This window comes from Ictidomys tridecemlineatus, chromosome 3 (genome assembly GCF_052094955.1).
Source record: "Ictidomys tridecemlineatus isolate mIctTri1 chromosome 3, mIctTri1.hap1, whole genome shotgun sequence".
In the NCBI taxonomy this organism is placed as follows: domain Eukaryota; kingdom Metazoa; phylum Chordata; class Mammalia; order Rodentia; family Sciuridae; genus Ictidomys; species Ictidomys tridecemlineatus.
In genome coordinates this window covers 15110756-15131370 of record NC_135479.1, presented here as the reverse complement: position 1 = coordinate 15131370, position 20615 = coordinate 15110756, and the positions used below count along the sequence as shown (strand labels likewise).

The 20615-nt window shown below is 56.3% G+C and overlaps 1 protein-coding gene across 2 annotated transcripts; it reads left to right on the top strand.

Annotated features, from left to right (window-relative positions):
- The first annotated feature begins 319 nt into the window (after positions 1-319).
- On the top strand, positions 320-20615 carry LOC101968921 (angiotensin-converting enzyme). 2 transcript variants are annotated; one of them, XM_005328185.5, is made up of 25 exons: positions 320-1374; positions 2071-2238; positions 2892-2985; positions 3604-3747; positions 4188-4379; positions 5003-5100; positions 5401-5573; positions 5914-6137; positions 6429-6573; positions 6851-6949; positions 7237-7359; positions 7660-7871; positions 8550-8686; positions 9466-9624; positions 9850-9937; positions 11755-11898; positions 12032-12223; positions 14282-14379; positions 14579-14751; positions 16687-16910; positions 17203-17347; positions 17618-17716; positions 19312-19434; positions 19773-19960; positions 20146-20615. In XM_005328185.5, exons 1-25 carry the CDS (start codon positions 1117-1119, stop codon positions 20373-20375), a joined length of 3930 nt encoding a protein of 1309 aa, XP_005328242.1. In that variant the 5' UTR covers positions 320-1116; the 3' UTR covers positions 20376-20615. The 2 variants fall into 2 exon arrangements, with proteins under 2 accessions (XP_005328242.1, XP_040124550.1); XM_040268616.2 differs by lacking the exons at positions 320-1374; positions 2892-2985 and having other exon boundaries at positions 2099-2238.

Sequence of the window (20615 nt, the reverse complement as noted above, 5' to 3'; positions counted from 1 at the left end):
CTGCTGGGTGCAAGGGTCCCCCTGCCTGTGGAGGGCACAGGGCCTGGTGCTGAGTCATCAGCCTCCACAGCACATTGTGCACCAAGAGAACACCACTATCTTCCCTCCCCGGTGCTTGTCACTTTAAAGGACACGAGGAAGAGACAGGAGAAGACCAACAGGGAGTGTGGAGACCTGCAGTGACTTGGAGCAAGCCACTCAATCTGTTTGAGTCTAATTTCTTCATCTATAAAATGAGGGGGTTGTTCTATTCTCAAAGGCATTTTGTAACTCTCAAAGCCTGCAACTGTGAGGTTCTAAGACTCTTTTGGGATGATGTGTGATTGTTTCTGCTGATCGACTGACAGCTCGGGTCCCCAGCGGGTAGGGTGGGAGCAGGTATGCCGGCGCTCCTGCGTCTCTGTAGCTGCCCCTCCCTGTACAGAACAGCCTCTCCGTTCTTTCTCCCTTTCCTGGCAGCCCCCATCCCAAGCCCCAAGTGAGTCGCTGCTGACATTCCGCAGCACCTCTACTCCAGGCGACTGCCAGGACACTCAAGCGCCCTGCACCCGCGCAGCCAACGCTCCCCCACCCCCTCAAAAAAAAAATCAAACAAACAACAACAACAAAACCAAGCCACGGCCTGATGAAGAAGGGAAAGGACAATGTTAACCTCCATTCCAACACTCTCCTGTCCCCTTGTCACTCAGGATCCCAGAAAGGCCTGAGGAGGTTAGGCAGGGAAGACAGAATCAGCGACCAGGGGCAGAGGCTGCGTGACTGCAGCCAGAGGGCACCGCGGGCAGGCTCGGGCGTTTCAGCCGACTGAAGGCGCGGAGGTCGTCTTCCAGCTTCCTAGAGAGCCGCCCCAGCCCCCACTCCAGCCCGTCCCGCCACCGGGGACTGAGCCTCAGCCCCTCCCTGGCCCGCGCCCCTGCCCGGGGCGGGTCAGGAACCTCGCCTCCGCCCCGCTCCGCTAGGCCAGGGCCACCCGGGACTTTGGAGCCGAGGAGGAAGCGCGGCGGGGCGGGGGTTGGGGGTGTGTCGGGAGGCGGCGGTGGCTGGGTTTTATAATCCGCAGGGCGGCCGCGGCGCGGGAGAAGGGGCAGCGCCGCACCGCGCACCGCGCATCGCGCCATGGGTGCCGCGTCGGGCCAAGTCGGGCCGCGGCCGCAGCTGCTGCTGTCACTGCTGTGGTGGCTGCTGCTGTCGCCGCCGCCGCCCACCCTGGCGCTCGACCCGGAGCTGATGCCCGGCAACTTTTCCGCGGACGAGGCCGGTGCGCAGCTTTTCGCGAACAGCTACAACTCGAGCGCTGAGCAGGTGCTGTTCTGGAGCACCGCGGCCAGCTGGGCGTACGACACCAACATCACCGAGGAGAACGCGCGGCGCCAGGTGGGCGCCCGGGCCCGGGCGGGGGCGGGGCGGGGTTGCGGTGGCCAATCACAGGCCCGCGGCCGGGCAACGGGGGCGGGCAGCAGGCGCCAAGGGGGCCCGAGTCCTCAGTCGTGGGGCGCCGAGCCGAACCCGGGCCAGCTGGCAGTACTCTCTCACGGTCTCCGCCCATCGGGCGCTGGAGCCTTAGCACCCGCTGGGCGTGGGATCCCTGCCCAACACAATTGAATGGATGAGGTTGGCTCCTCCGAGGCCGAGTCCCCCCAGGTGGCAGCGCCCAGGTATTGGGGCGGGGGCAGCGGCAGCGGCAGCGGCAGTCATCACAGAAAATGTCCCGATCTGCTGTGGAGCCCCAGTTCTCTGATAGCTGCCTACCACCTCCAGACATTGTTCCTGTCACGGTCCTTGGTTGTCTCTAGTCCCCCGCCCCGCCTTTCTTCTGGCCCCAATTTCTGCTCCATCTTTCCCCTGAAGTAGATTCCCCAGTTGGGACCGCAGGTCCTGGGAGCGCGGGGGGAGGGGGGGCGGGAGCGGGGAAGACACTGGTTTCGAAAGCTTCAGTCTCCAAGAAGGGGTCTGTGCAGGGCAAGGCGTCTGGAAACCCCTGGTTTTCCCTTGCTTCTCTAGCATCACAGCCTCCCCTATATGGTCTCCATCTGAGTTGGGTCACCCTCCCTGCCTTCCTGGTGCCCGCAGGAGGAAGCAGACCTGCTCAGCCAGGAGTTTACAGAGGTCTGGGGCAAGAAGGCCAGGGAGCTATATGATCCCATCTGGAAGAACTTCAGTGACCAAATGCTGCACAGGATCATCAGAGCTGTGCGCATTCTGGGCCCTGCCAACCTGCCACTGACCAAGAAGCAGCAGGTGGGCTTGAGGGTGGAGGCCGAGCTTGAGTAGGTGACTCAAGTACTCCACTGTGATGGTTATGGGGGCAGCCTGGCAGGAGGGAGGGACTCTGGGACCTGGCTATAGAGAAGCCCAGGAAGAACAGAGGGGCTGCCCAAACTTAGAGATGGGGTGGAAAGTTAATCTATATTAAAGGGTGTATTATGGAGTAGAAAGCCAAATTGAAGGGCTGGGTTGTAGAGCACTTGCTACCTGTTCCATCCCCGACACTACACACACACACACACACACACACACACACACACACACACACACACACACCACAGCCAAATCCACGTAAATAGTAAATTTCTCCCCAAGCCAGTTTGGTTGCAGAAACCCTAGAAAGGTTGAAGAGCACCAATGCCAGAAGATGAGAAAGATTTGCTCTCACCATGCGGTGGTGCTCAGCTGGCTCTCAGGACACTTGTTCCCCTTGTGCATGCTGCCTCCACTGGTAGAGGCATGAATGAACTAGTGATCAAAAATGCCCTGTATGCCACCTGAGTGACCTCGTTTGAGCACATCCCCTCTACAGGTCACCATTTCCTCCCAGCAAAGAGAGGAAGGAGTGTCTGTATTAACTCCAGGAACTGTTCATCACTAACATTTCCTCAACTCCAACTCCCCAGTACAACTCTCTGCTAAGCAACATGAGCAGGATCTACTCCACTGGCAAGGTCTGCTTCCCCAACAAGACTGCCACCTGCTGGTCCCTAGACCCAGGTACGACCTGACCCTGTCAATTCTGTTGGAGTTTCCTAGCCCTGCCACACACAGGACAGCATGTTTATCAGTTAAACCGAAGGCATTGACCTCTGGTTGGGGCTGAATTGTGCAGATGCCCCCCCACCCCACCCTACAACCCTGCTTCTCCTGGCAAACACTTCCAGAACCCCCAACGCTATCCCCTCTTCCATGGGTTCCTTGTCCTCTCGTAACACCACTGGGTCTTCCTCCAGTCTGCCAGTTTTTCCTTTTCACGGGCCCTCTCACTTGCCAAGAGCCCTCCTCAGGCCTTCGTTCCCTTGTGGCTTCTCCTTGGGATCAGCTACTCCATCCAGTGAGCCAAGAAGATTCTCTGAGTTTTGGACTCTGAATGTCCTTTTGTGTCAATCACCTTAGATATCATTTCTCTGGGCACAGAGGTCCTGCCTGGATGCTCGGGTTTATATAACTCCTATCCTGGTCCCACCAAGCCCTTGCCTGCCCTTGGTTCGGGGAATATGGTGATGTTGAGGAAGCTGATGGGAATGGTGAGGACCAGTGTGCACGCTCTGATGAAGGCTGTTGCAGATTTGGACACAGAAGTCTCCTAACTGACCCTTCTCATCTGTGTCTCAGAGATCACCAACATCATGGCTTCCTCACGAAACTATGCCAAGCTGCTGTTTGCCTGGGAGGGCTGGCATGACGCCGTGGGCATCCCGCTGAAACCCCTGTACCAGGACTTCACTGCCCTCAGCAACGAGGCCTACAGGCAGGATAGTGAGTCTGCCTCTCCCTGTCCAGGGACAGCAGTCCTTCCCAGCTTGCAAGGCACTCTCTTCTGTTGTCCCCATTGAGCCCCAGTTCCTTAGGAAGATTGAAAAGCTGATATGATGATTCCAGAGCCGGCCCAAGGTGTCACAGCTGGCAGAGGTGGCGTGGCCACTGTGGTCAGCATGCCCTTCTTTGCTGCTGGCTTCCCTTCCTGCTGCCGCTCCTGGCTCTGCTCCTAGCCCTAGCCTGGGAAATCCTCTTTGCCTCTTCACTGAGATCTATTTTTCTGGAGCATGGTGCAAAACTAGTTAGAAACTGTAGAGCAGCAACCCCAAGCCACCCTTTCCAGTTAGCTGTCAGGTGCAGGCCTGGGGGCGGGAGGCTGGCAAAGCTGAAGCAGGGAGCTGGGGGCCTGGGCCTGAGCTGCACCCTTCCCACCCTGCTAGACTTCTCAGACACGGGGGCCTACTGGCGCTTCTGGTACGACTCTCCCACCTTTGAGCAGAACCTGGAGCAACTCTACCACCAATTAGAGCCCCTGTACCTGAACCTCCATGCCTATGTCCGCCGTGCGCTGCACCGCATCTACGGAGACAGATACATTAACCTCAGAGGGCCCATCCCTGCTCACCTGCTGGGTAAGGACCTGGCCTTGCACACAAGTCCCAGGGAAGGAAACCTGAGTGGGAGGGATGCTCAGAAGAAAAATGGGTCATCCGAATTGTATCTCGTGTGGAGTGCTATATGTTCGTTTCCCCCATGCAGAATCCCATGTGGCTGGCTCAGCACCCCCACTGTGCAGGGATCCTCATTGACATTAGCCTTTCTACTTTACAAATAGGGACACCAAGGCTTAGAGTCTGCAAGGGACTTGGTATTGTTACTAATAAAGGGAAGAACTAGGAGTCAAACTAAAGGCTCCAGGTCAGAGGAGGAGGTGTCCTAGTTCTAGTTCATGCCCAAGAAAGCAAGCCAGGTGGCGTGACCCCAGGAGTGGGAGGCAAGGACCACAGCACATTCAGAAAGGACACCAGGAGCATCACCTGGGCTCCTACTTGGGAGCAGCCAGACCCAGGGAGCATGGAGCACACAGAGGAATGTGGGTGAGGCTGACATATGAGATGCCTGGCCCTGAGCCAGAAAGCTGCCCTGGAGCCCCAGGATACAGGTGCCAGAACCCAGGGTTCCACTCGGGGACACGCATGGGCAAGTAGGTGCAGCTGAGTAGGGGCCAAGTTGATCACTCTTTTCCTCCATCCAGGAGACATGTGGGCCCAGAGCTGGGAGAATATCTACGACATAGTGGTACCTTTCCCAGGCAAGCCCAGCCTTGATGTCACCAATACTATGGTGCAAAAGGTAAGCTCTGGAGTCAGGCCCTGTGAGGGAGCAATGACAGGGAGTCACAGACGGGGAGGGGGCAGAAGAGTCAAGTGAGAGGACAGTGTCTGGTAGAGCCATCTCTTTCTTATACCAGCCAATAGCAAGCTGGGGCCTGTAGTCCATGGTGGCAGATATGAGCAGCAGTCTATTTTCAGTGATATGCTGTGCTCCGTAAGGCTGTGCTTGTGGGAAGGGAGGTCACTGAATTTAGGTGTGTTGTGGGCAGGGTGGATTCCTGGCAGCCAGCCCCTGACTTGTCTCTGCACCCGCCACCAGGGTTGGAATGCTACGCACATGTTCCGGGTGGCCGAGCAGTTCTTCACCTCCCTGGGGCTTTCGCCCATGCCTCCCGAGTTCTGGGCAGAGTCTATGCTAGAGAAGCCATCTGACGGGCGTGAGGTGGTGTGCCACGCCTCCGCCTGGGACTTCTACAACAGGAAGGACTTCAGGTCCGGACAAGAGAGAAGGAGCATGCTGGGACTCTGGGAAGCAGGCAGCTGGGGTGCAGGCCCACCTCCACCCTCCCCTGCACTGGCTGGGACTGGTCGGTTCCAGAGCTGTCAGGCATGTGAGCCTGTTAGGCCACTTTCCCAGGCAACTTTGACAAGCAGTCAACTCTGGACCTGGGAATGGAGGAGGAAGGTCTGATTGGTGGTGGGCCCGGGCAGGATTTGTTTGTTTCTAGTCACTTTTTCTTGCCCCAGGGCACTGCCCTCCTTGGCCCTGTCCCTCAATGCTCTGACCTCTGCCCTGTTATTCACCTTCATCCTTCCCCTCTCCAAACCCCAGGATCAAGCAGTGCACACGGGTCACGATGGACCAGCTGTCCACGGTGTACCATGAAATGGGCCACGTGCAGTACTACCTACAGTACAAGGACCTGCCTGTCACCCTCCGTAGAGGTGCCAACCCTGGCTTCCACGAAGCCATTGGAGATGTGCTGGCGCTCTCAGTCTCCACTCCTGCACATCTGCACAAAATTGGCCTGCTGGACCATGTCACCAATGACATAGGTATGGGGGGTTGGAGAGACCAGCCTGGCCCCTAATAAAACCCCATAGCAGAGCCTCACCAGCAACAACCGAGTGCCCTTCTTATTTCTGCCTCGTGGACCCAGTCAGAGCCTCGAAGCCCACTCCCAGCTCAACACTCACCAAGAGTCCTCTTGCTAGCAGGGCCCCAGGTTTCTGGATTTACCTTCTCTGTACCTGCTCAGTCTTGCCTCCCTCTAGCTGTCCCCAGGCCCACCTTGCCTTAGCTGGGCTCCCTTCTCCCCCGACCTCTCCTGTGTCATGTCTCAACAGAAACTGACATCAATTACTTGCTAAAGATGGCACTGGAAAAAATTGCCTTCCTGCCCTTTGGCTACTTGGTGGACCAGTGGCGCTGGGAGGTCTTCAGTGGGCGCACCCCTCCTTCTCGCTACAACTTTGACTGGTGGTACCTTCGGTGAGAAGAAGGATAGGAAGAGCCTGACCCCAGTCCCCTCCCCACCCTCCTGGGTAGCTGGGAATCTCCTGCCTCCTTCAGTCTTCTCTCCTCCTTTCTAATGGTGTCTAAGTCCTCCCACCTCCTGTCTTCTCCCTTCCTGTCTAAAACTCCCTCCTCTGGGAAGTCTTCCCCACTCCTCAGAATGGGAAAGGGATGAGGGGGGCCTTTTCTGCAAACCCTCAGGCAGCCTGTGTGCAACCCCTGGTCCTAAGACCACTTCACCATCTCCTTCTAGAACCAAGTATCAGGGGATCTGTCCTCCAGTTGTCCGCAATGAAACCCACTTTGATGCTGGAGCTAAGTTTCATGTCCCAAATGTGACACCATACATCAGGTAAGAGTGACCCTGTCCCTCCCCAACTCTGTCATTCCTTCACTCCCAGCTCCTTCTCCTATGATCCTAGCTGCCCTGTCCCCAGGGCATGTCCTCTCATTCTTCTAGACGCCCAAGGTCCCAGGATTAGAATGGCCCTCACCCTTGCCCTGGGTTTTGTTCCCTTCCCTCCCCCCAGAACAGCCCCCAATCCAGCCCCTGCCCTAAAGGACTCTGAATGGTGCCTGGGCCAGGGGTCCCTACTCTGAACCCCCACATTTCCTCTAATGCTACCCCATGGTCTATAGGTACTTTGTGAGCTTCATCCTGCAGTTCCAGTTCCATCAAGCCCTGTGCAAGGAGGCAGGCCACCAGGGCCCACTGCACCAATGTGACATCTACCAGTCCACCAAGGCGGGGGCGAAGCTCCGGTGTGTGGTGGGAAGGGTCAGGGCAAGTGGGAGGCTGAGGGAGAAGCTGGCAGAGGGTGTGTCTGCAAGCAACTGGCTGCCCAGGTCTTTCTCTTTCTCTCTCATCAAATATTTATTAAGTAGACCTTCAGTTGCCATGCGGAAAGGCAGATGTCCCCTGCTCCCCTCCCAGAGACCCTAGGTACTGGAATCTTAATGCCACTGCTCTTGCAGCCAGTAGGAGGCAGGTGGGCATTTGGGGGGCTGTCGTGGACCCTGGTCTGCATTCCCTGTGCCCACCGTGCTCAATCTGCCTGACAGGTCGCTGCTGCAGGCAGGCTCCTCCAGGCCCTGGCAGGATGTCCTGGAGGACCTGGTGGGCTCAGCGGCCCTGGATGCTCAACCACTGCTCAACTACTTCCAGCCAGTCATCCAGTGGCTGCAAGAGCAGAACCAGCGGATGGGCGAGGTCCTGGGCTGGCCAGAATATCAGTGGCGCCCGCCATTGCCCGACAACTACCCAGAGGGCATCGGTAAAGCCCCGAGTGAGGGTGGGCTTGGGCTAAGGCGAGTCCTGGACTCTGGCTGTGGTCCAGGTCCCAGGCTCCTGGTCAGCTTCTTCTGGCTAAGTTCTGGTCTTGTTCTGGCGTGTTCTGTGTTATCAGCTCATCAGCAGGGCCCTGCAGTGGGGATGGGCATATCTTTTCTCTAGCATCCGAGAGAGGGTGTGCCCAGGCCTGAGGGCTCCAGGAGGCAAGCTGGCCAGGCACACTGCTCTATGAGGTCACACTGCAGACTCCACTCTTATTGGCCAGGGGTGGTGGCTGCCAAGCTCTGCTCTCCTGCTGCCATGGGCCAAGGTTGGGCTGCTCCAGGACTGCCCAACCTCCTCTTCTTGCTGCTCTGCTGTGGGCACTTCCTGCTGGCCCCCAGCCAGGCAGCCACCCACCAAACGACAATCAACTGGGGGGCAACCAGCCAGGCAACAATCAGAAGTGAGACAGCAACCATCCAGGCAACAACCATAAGCACAGACAAGCTGAGGACCACCAGCCAAACAACTCAGAGCCCAAGTGGGACCCCCCAGGAGAGGGGCAGGGCTGGTGGGGGGCGATGAGGAGGCAGGGGCAGCAGGGCAGGGGCTCAGGTAAAACTGCACCCTGGACAGGGGAAGGGGAGGCTTGTCTGTTTCCTTCCGCTGTGTCCCACAGACCTGGTGTCAGATGAAGCGGAGGCTAACAGGTTCGTGGAGGAGTATGACCGGGCATCTCAGGTCGTGTGGAACGAGTATGCTGAGGCCAACTGGAACTACAACACCAACATCACCACAGAGAACAGCAAAGTGCTGGTAGGAGCCTCATGCCCCCACTTGTGCACGAGCCCAGACACACAGACGCATTCACACATCACACAGCTACACTCAAGGCACGCGCAGCACAGGGCTGCCAGAATCTGTGTAAAATCCTAATGAGATCTTTAAAATGATACGCAGTTTCAGATTTGACAGGCATGTCCTCAACACCTGAACAAAACTTCCTTCACTAACAGCAGGTTAGTATGTATGACTGTCATCGGTCATACATAAATAAGCAATGCCAGAGTCCCTTTTTAAGAGAGTGAATGCCCGTTTGCCACCACCCCAAGGGCTCACTCTCCACCACCCTTGTTCCTGCCTGGGAGCCACCAGCCTTGGTCTCTGACCACAGAGAACTAGCATTGCTTGGGGTGCCAGCCAGGTTCTTGGCACATGGCATCTGTCGTCTCATCCATTACTCATCAGCCTTGCAATATTGGTGACCTTCTTCCTATTTCATAGGTGGGACCCTGAGGCTCAGGGAGGTCACAGAGCTAATAGCAAGCTGCTTCCATCCTAATGGCCTTTAAGACTCCTGCTGGGCCTCCCTTCTCCACCCTTGCCAGGACTAGGCTTGCTCAACTGTAGATGTTGGTTGGGGGGCACATAACTGCATCCAGGATGTTGTCAGACAGCCCAGATTGAGGAGGGTCTTTACAGGCCAGGGAAGCAGCTTGGTCCATCCTCTTGCCCCACTCCCCATGGTGCCTCTTGCCCAGAGTTTGTTTACTCCAAGGCTCCAGAGCCGTCTGATATCTCCCCTCTGCCCTTAGCTGCAAAAGAACCTGCTGGTGGCCAACCACACCCTGAAGTACGGCACCTGGGCCAAGCGTTTTGATGTGAACAACTTCCAGAATGCCAGCACCAAGCGGATCATAAAGAAGGTTCAGGACCTGGACCGGGCAGCGCTGCCCACGAAGGAGCTGGAGGAGGTGTGTGACTGTGGGCATGGAGGCTCCCAGGGGAGTGAGCTCAGCCCAGGGTCTAGCCTTCCCACTGATTTTTCCTCCTTAATTTGTCAAGCTGTGACACTGTGTGTCCAGAGGCACCATGTCCAGAGGCCTTTGAGGAACACCCTCCTCAGCACCCCCTGGCCCATGGTGCCTGGCACCAGAGCAATGGAGTCCCCCTCACTGTCCCTCTTCTTGCCTCTGCAGTATAACAAGATCCTGCTGGACATGGAGACCATTTACAGTGTGGCCACCGTGTGCCACACCAATGGCACTTGCCTGCAGCTGGAGCCTGGTGAGAGCACCCCTGGGAGGAGGAGAGAGAGACAAGGGCCTGGGGTGGCATGGGGTTGGGTGCTGCCAGGTGAAGGGGAAGTCAGGATTTAACTCACTTCCTGCTGTCCACCAGGGGGGTTTCTCGGCCCTACTTAGAACCAGCACCTGCTTCAACCTTTGCCCTAATTCCCTGCCCCTCTGCCCCCTGCCTAAGACTCTCCTGAATCCTTTCCTCTCTCCCTCCACCCCTCAGAGCAGCAGGGTCTCCAATTTGTGTTTGGGGGCTTGGACTCCCAATAGGGAGGAGAGTCATGGCACTCCATGACACTGTCCCTGGGTGATCCTACCTGTGTCGTGTCCCTACCATCTCTGACATTCTTGGGCCCCTCCCCCCAGCACTTGTCTGATAAGGAAACTGAGGCTGGAGCAGATGAGTCACAGTCATACAGTTGCTAGAAACCCTCCAGGTCCTGGCCTTCCTCCAACCCCTTCTCCACCACTTCACGTGGCACAGGCGGAGTCTGGCTCAGCAGCCCCTTCTTCCTCTCTCCCACCACCTGGTCCCTTGAAATGACTCACTGTGGACCCACAGGTGCCTGTGCAGATTCCCCGTGGGCTCCCTCCCCACCCTCCGTTTCTAGGGTTGGGGAGCTAGAAACATAAACATTCCTCATGAGGAATCTCCACCCAGAAATGGTTTCTTCCTGGCCCCAGCCCAGCGCCCATGTTAAAACAATGACGAATACAAAGGGAAATGGAAAATAAACAGGAGAGAGAAACAGTTTTCCCAGGACAGGGTTTGACCTACAGGTGGTAGATGTGGGTACACACACAAAGCAGGGGGCGGGTATGCGCCTGTGCGTGTGCGCTGATGGAGAAGAGTGTTCAAAGGAGTGTGGCAGCCACTTGATCCAGACCTGGGCCATCAGGTCACTGACACAGTAAAAATAAGAAGCCCATGAAGACCATGTCTCCAGTTCACATCTCCAGTGAAATTCTCAAAATATGCCTTTTTTCAAACAAAGCTAATGGAATTTATTTTCTCTGTGACAAGTGGATATCATATAGCATGTTCCAAATTAGGGAGAGAGCGCCCAAGTCCAGCAGTGTAGGGTCAGGGAGCAGCAAATGCCTTCAGCCTCCTATCTCAGGCCAGGGCCAGAAGGAAGGTGTCCATCTGGAGCTTTAGGACTGATGCCCCAATCTGATGTCACACCCTCACCTGTACTCCATGTTATACAATCAGGAAGGCTGCTCTCCTAGTGACACAAACCCAAGTCTTCCTCTTTGGTGACACTTGGACAGTTCTTTGCACTTTCAGTATCTTCATGGTTACTCTTATAAAGTCCAGTCCAGTAACAATTTGTGAAGGGTGCCCTGGACCCTCTGGGGGACAGAGATGAGGAGGCACAGTACCTCCTCAGAGGCCACGTGCTCCTGTTCTATTTCCACTCCCCTGGAGGGCCACTTCTGCATGAGGAGCTGTGGCCCTGGAGTCTGGTGCCTTTGGTTTGTGACTCAGTCAAGCCACTTCCCGGCAGGGAGACCTGGGCCCATCACCAAACGGCTCGTGTGGAAGGAGAGACAAAGCCATCCCTCGCAGGGTTGCTGAAACACATAGGTGCCCGAGCACACAGCCCAGGTGGGCACCGTGTGAACTCCTGGTGATCAGCTCTCACTCTCTCCCTGCTTTCACTAGACTTGCTGTCTGAACAGTCCCTTCCACAAGGTCTCACTGGTTTTATTCTAAAATTCTATGACCAAGTTTATCTTATAAGCAGATGAGAGGTGAGCCAAGGACAGAGGGCTTAAGTCACTCAAACCCTTCTACCCTAGAATTGACAAATGTGATGGCCACGTCCCGGAACTATGAAGAACTACTGTGGGCGTGGAAGAGCTGGCGGGACAAGGTGGGGAGAACCATCCTCCCTCTCTTCCCAAAGTACGTGCAACTCACCAACAAGGCTGCGCAGCTCAACGGTGAGTTCCTCTGGCCGGAGCAGCAGGCCCTCTGGTCCCCAAGAGAAGAGACTGTAAGCCTGGGGAAAGGTGGGCCCTGGAGGTGGCAGGGAGGTGCTGGTGTTGGGAAAGCCTGGCCTTGTCCCCTGTGCAGGTTACCTGGATGCAGGGGACTCATGGAGATCTATGTATGAAACTCCATCACTGGAGCAAGACCTGGAGCGGCTCTACCAGGAGCTGCAGCCGCTGTACCTGAACCTGCACGCCTACGTGCGCCGGGCCCTGCACCGCCACTACGGGGCCGAGCACATCAACCTGGAGGGCCCCATTCCTGCCCACCTGCTGGGTAAGGCCACATGTCCAGCCTCAAGAGGGGGTAGATGGGCAACATAGGAGGGTTTGGGGGCATGGCTGGTCCAAGGGCAGAGAGCAGACCAGGGGAGTGACAAGACTTGCACCCTGGGGAGGGAAGCTGGTCAAGGATGGAGTGAAGTAGGGACTTGGGGGAGCTCCCTGGTTGCAACTGGGTGCTAAATTGGTGGGTGTGTAGGGAAGGGAATGGAACCCCAGCCTGGTGCTTGTCAGGCAAGCACCTCTACCACGGAGCTTCTCCTCCAGCCCTTTTGATGCCACAGTTGCTATACACCCTTGTTGTGCAAGTCTCTGTGGATGGGACAAGTTTATGACCTTGTTAGGGGCAGACCACATCTCCCATCATGCCTCATGGCAGCAAGATCCAGGGGGCAGGCTGGGGCTGTAGCTCAGTGGCAGAACACTTGCCTAGCATGTCTGAGGTACTGGGTTCCATCCTTAGCACCACATAAAAAATATATAAATAAAAGCATGCTGTCCATCTACAACTATATATTAAAAAAATATATATCCAGGGAGATTGGAGAGGCCCCACATAAGCAGAGCCTTAAAGATGAGAGGTTTGGGCAGATGGAAAATAGGGTGGGAGGTCAGACGTGGGATCTGAACCAAGAGCATTAGAGCTGAGAAGAATCCTGAGAATGTAGAACCACCTCAACTTTCAGACCTTCAGTTTTCAAGGTTTACAAACTCAATGTGCCCTGAACATAGGAAGGAAGCCGTGGGAGACAAAAAGGGAGGGCCTGGAGAGAGGTAGAGGCTGCCAGTTTTCTGTTCCCTTTGGGTCACTGGGGACAAGCCTATGTTATTATGAGTGGAAATGCCAAACAGGGCCATAGACCACTTAGAAGTCATAAGGGAGACCCCCGAAGGTGGTCCAGCGGTCTAGTTCCCATTCAGCCCAGAGACTCATGTAGCTCAAGGGACAGCCCTCCTTGTTAACCTCTCTGGTGAGTGGACATAAGCTCAATGACTCAAAAACACAGACCCTAGGAGGGAATCAGAATGCCCAGGGTGGCCAGGGGCCTGGCAGACCTGGGGCTTGGAGCTTGGAGCTCAGCTCCCCTGCACCCCCCAATCAGCAAAAGCCACCAGGTGCCAGTGCACTCACACTCTCTCCCCTCCACCACTCACTCACTCTCTCCCTTGGCTGGGAAGACTCCTGCCTCCGCATCTATTTTTGCAACTTCCGCTCATTCTGAATTGCTTCTTTTTCTCCAGTCCTGGAGCACGGAGCTCTTTTCTTACCCTAAGCTCAGAGGTGTTAGCCTCTCCCAAATGAGACAGCTGGGTTTTTCCAGAGTTACTGACAGGCGCCCTGCAGTGACCTCAGGAGATTAAAAAGGGACCCAGCAGGGTAGCTGGTCCACAGTGTGGCCTGCCAGCCTTTAAATCCAGTCCCAACACTTAGAAGCTGTGCCCCCCCCCCCAGCTGATTACTTAACTCTCCAGCCCCAGTTTCCTCTGCAGTGCAATAAAAATCATAACAGTACCTGGGTGCAGGCAGGATTACAAATCAGTCCATACAATGTGCTTGGTACGATGGTCAGAAAGTGGTGGCCGGGTGGGCATAGATGTCCAGGGACCCATAGCTCTCTGATTTGTAGGTTCACTGTTCCTGAATGGTCAAGACACTTTGAGGGGCTGGGGGTGTAGCTCAGTGGTAGAGCACTTGCCTTGCATGCATTAGGCACTGAGTTCAATCCTCAGCACCATATAAAAATAAATAAATAAAGATTATTTTAATAGTCTGTGTCAATCTACAACTAAAAAAAAAAAAAAGACACCTTGATATTCTGATGACCATCAAGGTCCTCACCTGTAACCAGCACAGTAAAGACCTTGTGGACTGGAGGTGAATTAGAGATGATATATATCAAATACCCAGCACAATTGCAAATAGTGGGTGCTCAAGAGTTGCTGCTATAATTGGCAGTACTGGGATCTGGTTCTTTCTTCCTGCAGGATGGTGTGGAGCCTAAAATCTCACATCTGTTTCCTCTCTCTACCATCTTTTCCTGCCTGCCTCCAGGGAACATGTGGGCTCAGACCTGGTCCAACATCTATGAGTTGGTGGCTCCCTTCCCATCAGCCCCCAAGATGGACGCCACAGAGGCCATGATAGAGCAGGTCTGCACAGCCAGGGCTCTCCCGCTCCATGGGCTGCCCTGGGGCAGAGGGGAGGGAGGCCCCTGGCCAGAAAGGGAGAAGGCCTCGGATTCAGGAGTCTCCTCCAGCTTGGTGCCCCCACAGCACTACTCCCCTACCTGCCCTGGAACACCCTCTTCCCAGAGCCCCCAGTTTGGACAGAAGTCCCTCTGTTTTGCAGGGCTGGACACCTAGAAGGATGTTTAAGGAGGCCGACGATTTCTTCACCTCCCTGGGGCTGCTGCCTGTGCCCCCTGAGTTCTGGAACAAGTCAATGCTGGAGAAACCAGCCGACGGACGGGAGGTCGTCTGCCATGCCTCGGCCTGGGACTTCTACAATGGCAAGGACTTTAGGTCTGTCCAGCTGGATCTGGGGCAGGGGGCTTACCCTGAATCCAGGAATAAGGAGATGAACCAAATCAAGGCTGTATGGCCATTCCCTTATCTGAAGTGAGAAAGAGGGACAAGGACAGTTTGGGAATGAATTTAGGACCAAGGGTCAAGACAGGGTGGGCCTGGCTCTAGCCTGGCAGGTAAACTCCATCCCCCAGATGAGGATCTTCTCAAGTACTGGCCATCTCTGTCAGCTTGGCCAGTTGGGGATGCTTAAGGTCCCAGTTCTGAGGGTTAGCCCTGTGTGAGCCACCCCACTTCCCTTGCTCCAGGGTGGCCCCGACACACAGCTGGCCCTCCCACTGGGAGCAGAGGTGGCATGAGGACACACAGACCCTCTCTCACCACTGACAGACCAGACGCTGCCTTCACCAGGATGGGGTCTTAGTTACCCGCTGCTGCAAAACAAACTGCCCCCAAACCTAGTGGTATACAACAACTGGTTGATTCTGCTTAAGATTTTATGGGCCATAAATTCAGGAAATTCACAGCAGAAATGGCTTGTCCCTACTCCACAGTGATGGAAACCTCCATTGGGTACTTTTTTTTCTTTCTTTCTTTTTGTGCTGTGGATGGAACCCAGGGCCTTGCACATGCTAGGCAAGCGCTCTACCACTGAGATACAGCCCAACCCCAGGTGGGGTAATTTTAATGGCTGGGATAGCTCATCTGAGGCCTTCTGCCCAGACCTAGGTTCTGGCTGTAGTCTGAGATCCTCAGAACTTCCCCACGTGGCATGTGTAGGGCAGAAGGTTCCGTGCACATGCACATGCCAGGTGCCTGGCTGGGCTGGCTAAATGGCAGGAACTGGTCAGGCATCTCTGTCCTGGCTGGTTTGAGTTCCCTCAAAGTGTGGCAGTCTCGAGTAGGCAAACCTGGAGGCTGGCATCCTCCAGCACAAAAGCAGAAGCAGCCAGGACCCATAAAGGCTAAGTCCAAACTGGCAGAGAGTCACCTCTGGCATGTTTTATTGGCTAAAGCAAGTCCCAAGCACAGCCCCGACTCAAGAGAAGGGAACAAAGACCCTACTCTTTGGTAGAAGTGGCAAAGATCATCTTCCCCAGCTGATGAAGTGTCCCTTGTGAGAGGAGTAGACACAGAGTCTAGAAGCAAACCATCCAGGGCTCACTGGGCTGCTGGCCATGGGCCCTTCAGAGGCTTCAGAACTGCGGTGGACAGGATGGAGGAGGCGAGAGCTCTTGTGGGAAATCCTTTCAGAGGTAGTCAGAGGAGAAGTAGGCAGACCCAACCTCACTGTAACCCCCTCCTCTGATGAGCAAGATGGAAAAGTAAGATGAGCCTGAAATGAAAGACTCTCGTTAGAGCTAAGAAAGAAGTTTCTGCAGCTGAAATTGGCTCATCAAAGAGAACAAGGGAGTGTCTACAGAAGGAGCTGGAACCTTCTAGCTTGGACAACTCTGTAACCGTCCTTCAGTCCTGGCCATAAGAATTTTTTAAGTGAACTGGGTGCTGGCGTTGGTGTAGGAGATGAAGAATAACCCAGGTGTGTCCTTCAGGAAGTCCCAGTCTTGGGAGATGAACATGAGTACATGGGAAGCCATAGGACCCACATTCTAGAAAGTATACAACGGAGTGTCTCACTGCCTCTAGAGCAAAGACTTTGTACCATCAGAAGGCAGCAGACAGCATGGGCTGGAGTTATTTAGGAAGGTTGGGGGCAGAGGAATGGCTGGAATGACCTTACTTAGGGACTTCCTGCCCTCAGATTGTCCCCCTCTCAGACTTTCTTGACTTCCGTCACATCGTGCTGTGCTCCCTGCACACAGCAGTGACAGCTCTGCTCTGTGTGCAGCCCGCACTGCAGTCCCTTTGCCTCAGGGCTTCTCACCGTCCCTGTTCCGACACCCTCCCTCTCCACCTCCCGTGTGTTCCCAGGATCAAGCAGTGCACCACTGTGAACATGGAGGACCTGGTGGTGGCCCACCACGAAATGGGCCACATCCAATATTTCATGCAGTACAAGGACTTGCCTCTGGCTTTCCGGGAGGGCGCCAACCCTGGCTTTCATGAGGCCATTGGGGACGTGCTGGCCCTCTCGGTGTCTACCCCCAAGCACCTGCACACCATCAACCTGCTGAACAGTGAGGACAACAGCTACGGTAAGAGAGAAACCGACGACCCCAGTGGGCTCAGGGCCAAGAAGGGGCAGTGAAGGCCGGAGGTGGGGAGGAGCACTTGGCGGCCTGAGGGTAGAGGACCAGGATAAAGCCATGGGGAAGAGGGGAGCACCAGGAGGGGACGTGCGAGAGGATGGAACACACTGACCACCCCAAGGACAGGACTCAGGGCCCAAAGAGGTATGGCGCCTACTCCCCTCCGCCCGTCATGCCCATCAGGGCCAAGTTGCTAGGCCCTGACAGGCCCTGAGGCTGGACTCCCTTCCCTTGGCAGAGAACGACATCAACTTTCTGATGAAGATGGCACTGGACAAGGTAGCCTTTATCCCCTTCAGCTACCTCATTGACCAGTGGCGCTGGAGGGTATTTGATGGAAGCATCACCAAGGAAAACTACAACCAGGAGTGGTGGAGCCTCAGGTCTCGGATATTCCAGCGGGCTGTGGGCCGGAGGGGTCTCTGTGGCATCTGTGTCTGCCTGTGTATGTGCAGATGTGCCAGTGGGATGTGTGTGCGCGAGCACAATGGGGGTCACAGAGGGTGGTTGTGCACAGAGGCGCAGAACACAGGAGTCTAGGATGCCCAGGGTAGTTCCCGGTACAGAGACCGTCCTTCTAGTCAAAAATGCCGGCCTCCCCCCACCTTGGTTCTGCCCACTCTTTCTTTCCAACATATCTTCCCCTTTCACAGGCTGAAGTACCAGGGGCTCTGCCCCCCAGTGCCCAGATCTCAAGGTGACTTTGACCCCGGGGCCAAGTTCCATGTTCCTGCCAGTGTACCTTATATCAGGTAACAGGGGAGAGGAAGAGGACTCACCACAGGGGCTGATCATATTGCCGCTGGTACACTCTGAGTTGACCTGAAAGATCCTTCTATACGTTAAAACTCAGGGTCAGAGACCCAGGTCACTTGGGAGGCAGGGCTGTTAGGGCTGTGTGACAGTCGAGGTCTTGGGGTCAAAGCTTATATCCATGACTTGTTTCCTTGAGTGACTTCCTCAGTCTCCGAGCCTCCCACGTGCTCACTGTGAATCCCACTTCACAGGACGGCCGCGAGGGCTCGCTTCTGAGTGTACTTTCCATTACACAGCTGGTGGCCATGGTCCACCATTGTTAGATGCTCTTAAGTGGACTGCGTCAGTCTGTGAGTCACGCATCCAGAGCATGAAGGTGCCCAATGGAGCCCCTTTCCGTCCACGTGCTACAGGAGGGCACGTTCTGAAAGTGAGGAAGGATGGGTGTGGACTTTGGAGACTTCCTGGGAGGTTGAGGACTGGGGAGACCTCAGGGTGTAGTAGTTCCAGTTCTCCTTGGGCCAAGTGGCCCAAGTCACCAGAAAGTCAAGGCCCCAAGGGCACAGAGGGCATCCTGGAAGGTCTGCGACCACCTCTCATCCTTGCCTCCTGTGGTCTCTGGAAGCCCAGTGAGGGCAGGCCCTGCCCACCTTTCCACCCTGGCACCATCCCAGCACACCATGGGATGGGTAAAGTCTGTCTCCCAGAGCCCAGGAAGGGAGAGAGCACCTCACCTTCTCAGACGCACCAGAGGGCAGCAGAGGACAGGAGCAAGGAGACACATCACTGGGACACATCAGACAGGCCCGACCTGACAGTGCCCCAGGGATGACCGTTAGGGAGGGGCTCCCCCTGCCCACTAGAGTCCTTTCTGGTGTTCCACATTGGTGCTCACCCTCAGCCCACGGTCAGCCATGTCCTGGTCAGCTTCCCAGATTAACATGGACAATTAACCCGCAGGAGTGGGCAAAGGAGACTTGGCTGCTCTGGAGAAACGCATTTCACGTTCTGGCCAGCAGCCTGAGCAAAACACTCTGAGGAAATGCAAGGAAGGCGAGTGGCACATGGTTTGTGCCCAGCATTCAAAGGGCAAGGACTCGCTGCTGGTCATGACGTTTAAAACCTCTCTAGACTCGGCAAGTTTGCCCTGGCCTTGACCGGCAAATTTCTACCAGGGAATCCCGCTGCTTGGATCAGACCGATCAGGCTGGCTTACCGGACTCGCCTGTCCTAGGGGAACCCTGAGACCCACTCAGCCTCTGCTTGCATACACCCCAGGGAGGGAGACCTAACTGCCTCCAAAGCAGCCTCCCAAGTCTTGAAAGGGCTCTTCCCCGGACCCTTCTCCCCTGAGGCTGTCCCGGGAGCCCCTTGGAGTAGGCACAGGGGAGGGGGAAGGTGCCCTAGACGCATGTTGGGAAGGGGCTCAGACAATTCCGAAGGTGAGTATAGGCTCCTCTTGACATCCCGACTGCATCCTGTTCTGCTGGGTCCCGTGTCACGATTGTCACAGGGAGAGAGAGCGGGACCTCAGTGGCGCAGGCCCCCGGCCCACGCTCTGCCTCCCCGGCTCTGCTTCCCTCCACTCCAGGTACTTCGTCAGCTTCATCATCCAGTTCCAGTTCCACGAGGCACTGTGTCAGGCGGCGGGCCACCAGGGGCCCCTGCACAAGTGTGACATCTACAAGTCCAAGGAGGCGGGGAAGCGACTGGCGTGAGTGTCCTCTGGCTCTCCTTGGATGGTTTCCATGCTCTGGCCTGCTCTCCTCTGCCTTGAGGAGTCCACTGGGCCTGTTGTGGGGCACCTGCCATTTTGTTGTTGAGCTGGACACTCCCAGCTGCAGCCATCACCCCCTTGACTTGCCACCTGCTGTGGGGAACTGGAGCCCTAGGCCTGCCCAGGCCCACCCTCCCTCCCCTGCCCGAGACCTGCCTAGGCCCCCCGCCCCTCAGCCTAGGAGGATGGGAGAGGGATGTGGAGAAGGATATCAGACTGGGGCAAGAGGGGCTGGATCCTTCTGACTCAGTTTCCCTCTCTGGTATCTCTCCCAGGGAGACCATGAAGCTGGGTTTCAGTAAGCCATGGCCAGAAGCCATGAAGTTGCTCACAGGCCAGTCCAACATGTCGGCCGCCGCCATGATGAGCTACTTCAAGCCACTGATGGACTGGCTCCTCACAGAGAACGGGCGGCATGGGGAGAAGCTGGGCTGGCCGCAGTACAACTGGACACCGAACTCCGGTACCACCACCCACCCCACTTGCAGCCCCAGGCCCCACCCCCAGAGGCTCCCACAGGGCTGAGCCCCTCCCCAGTCCAGGCAAGCTCGAACCTGACCTCAGAGTAAGGACAGGGAAGCCAGAGCACGTGGCCCCCACCTGCCCGGTGCCCTGCCCACCGCCTTGTCTCCTTGCTTCCTCGCCCAGCTCGCTCAGAAGGCATCCTCTCAGACACCGGCCGCGTCAACTTCCTGGGCATGAACCTGGAGCCACAGCAGGCTCGTGTGGGCCAGTGGGTGCTGCTCTTCTTGGGTGTCGCCCTGTTGGTGGCCACCGTGGGTCTCACCCAGCGGCTCTTCAGCATCCGCCACCACAGCCTCCACCGGCCCCACCGCGGGCCCCAGTTCGGCTCTGAGGTAGAGCTCAGGCACTCCTGAGATCACCAGGCAGGGCTGAGCCGGCCGGGGAGTGTCTCAGGAGAGACTTGGGGACATGGTGGGTGGGCTGAGGACACACCCCAGCCTGCCTTCCACCTCCTCTCCCCTCCATCTGCCTCCTCTCTGTCCTCCGGAACACCAGCCACCCCAGCACAGCCCCCGTTCTCCAGGCACCCAGCCATCTAAGGTGGACCTGCTCCCCAGTCTTTCTGTGAATTCAATTAAAAGTCCTGCCCTCCC

Coding starts and splice junctions, on each gene's coding strand:
- LOC101968921 (XM_005328185.5), top strand. CDS start 1,117: ATGGGTGCCGCGTCGGGCCAAGTCGGGCCGCGGCCGCAGCTGCTGCTG. Junction 6,574..6,850: donor TTTGACTGGTGGTACCTTCG/GTGAGAAGAAGG, acceptor ATCTCCTTCTAG/AACCAAGTATCAGGGGATCT. Junction 17,717..19,311: donor GCCAGTGTACCTTATATCAG/GTAACAGGGGAG, acceptor CCTCCACTCCAG/GTACTTCGTCAGCTTCATCA.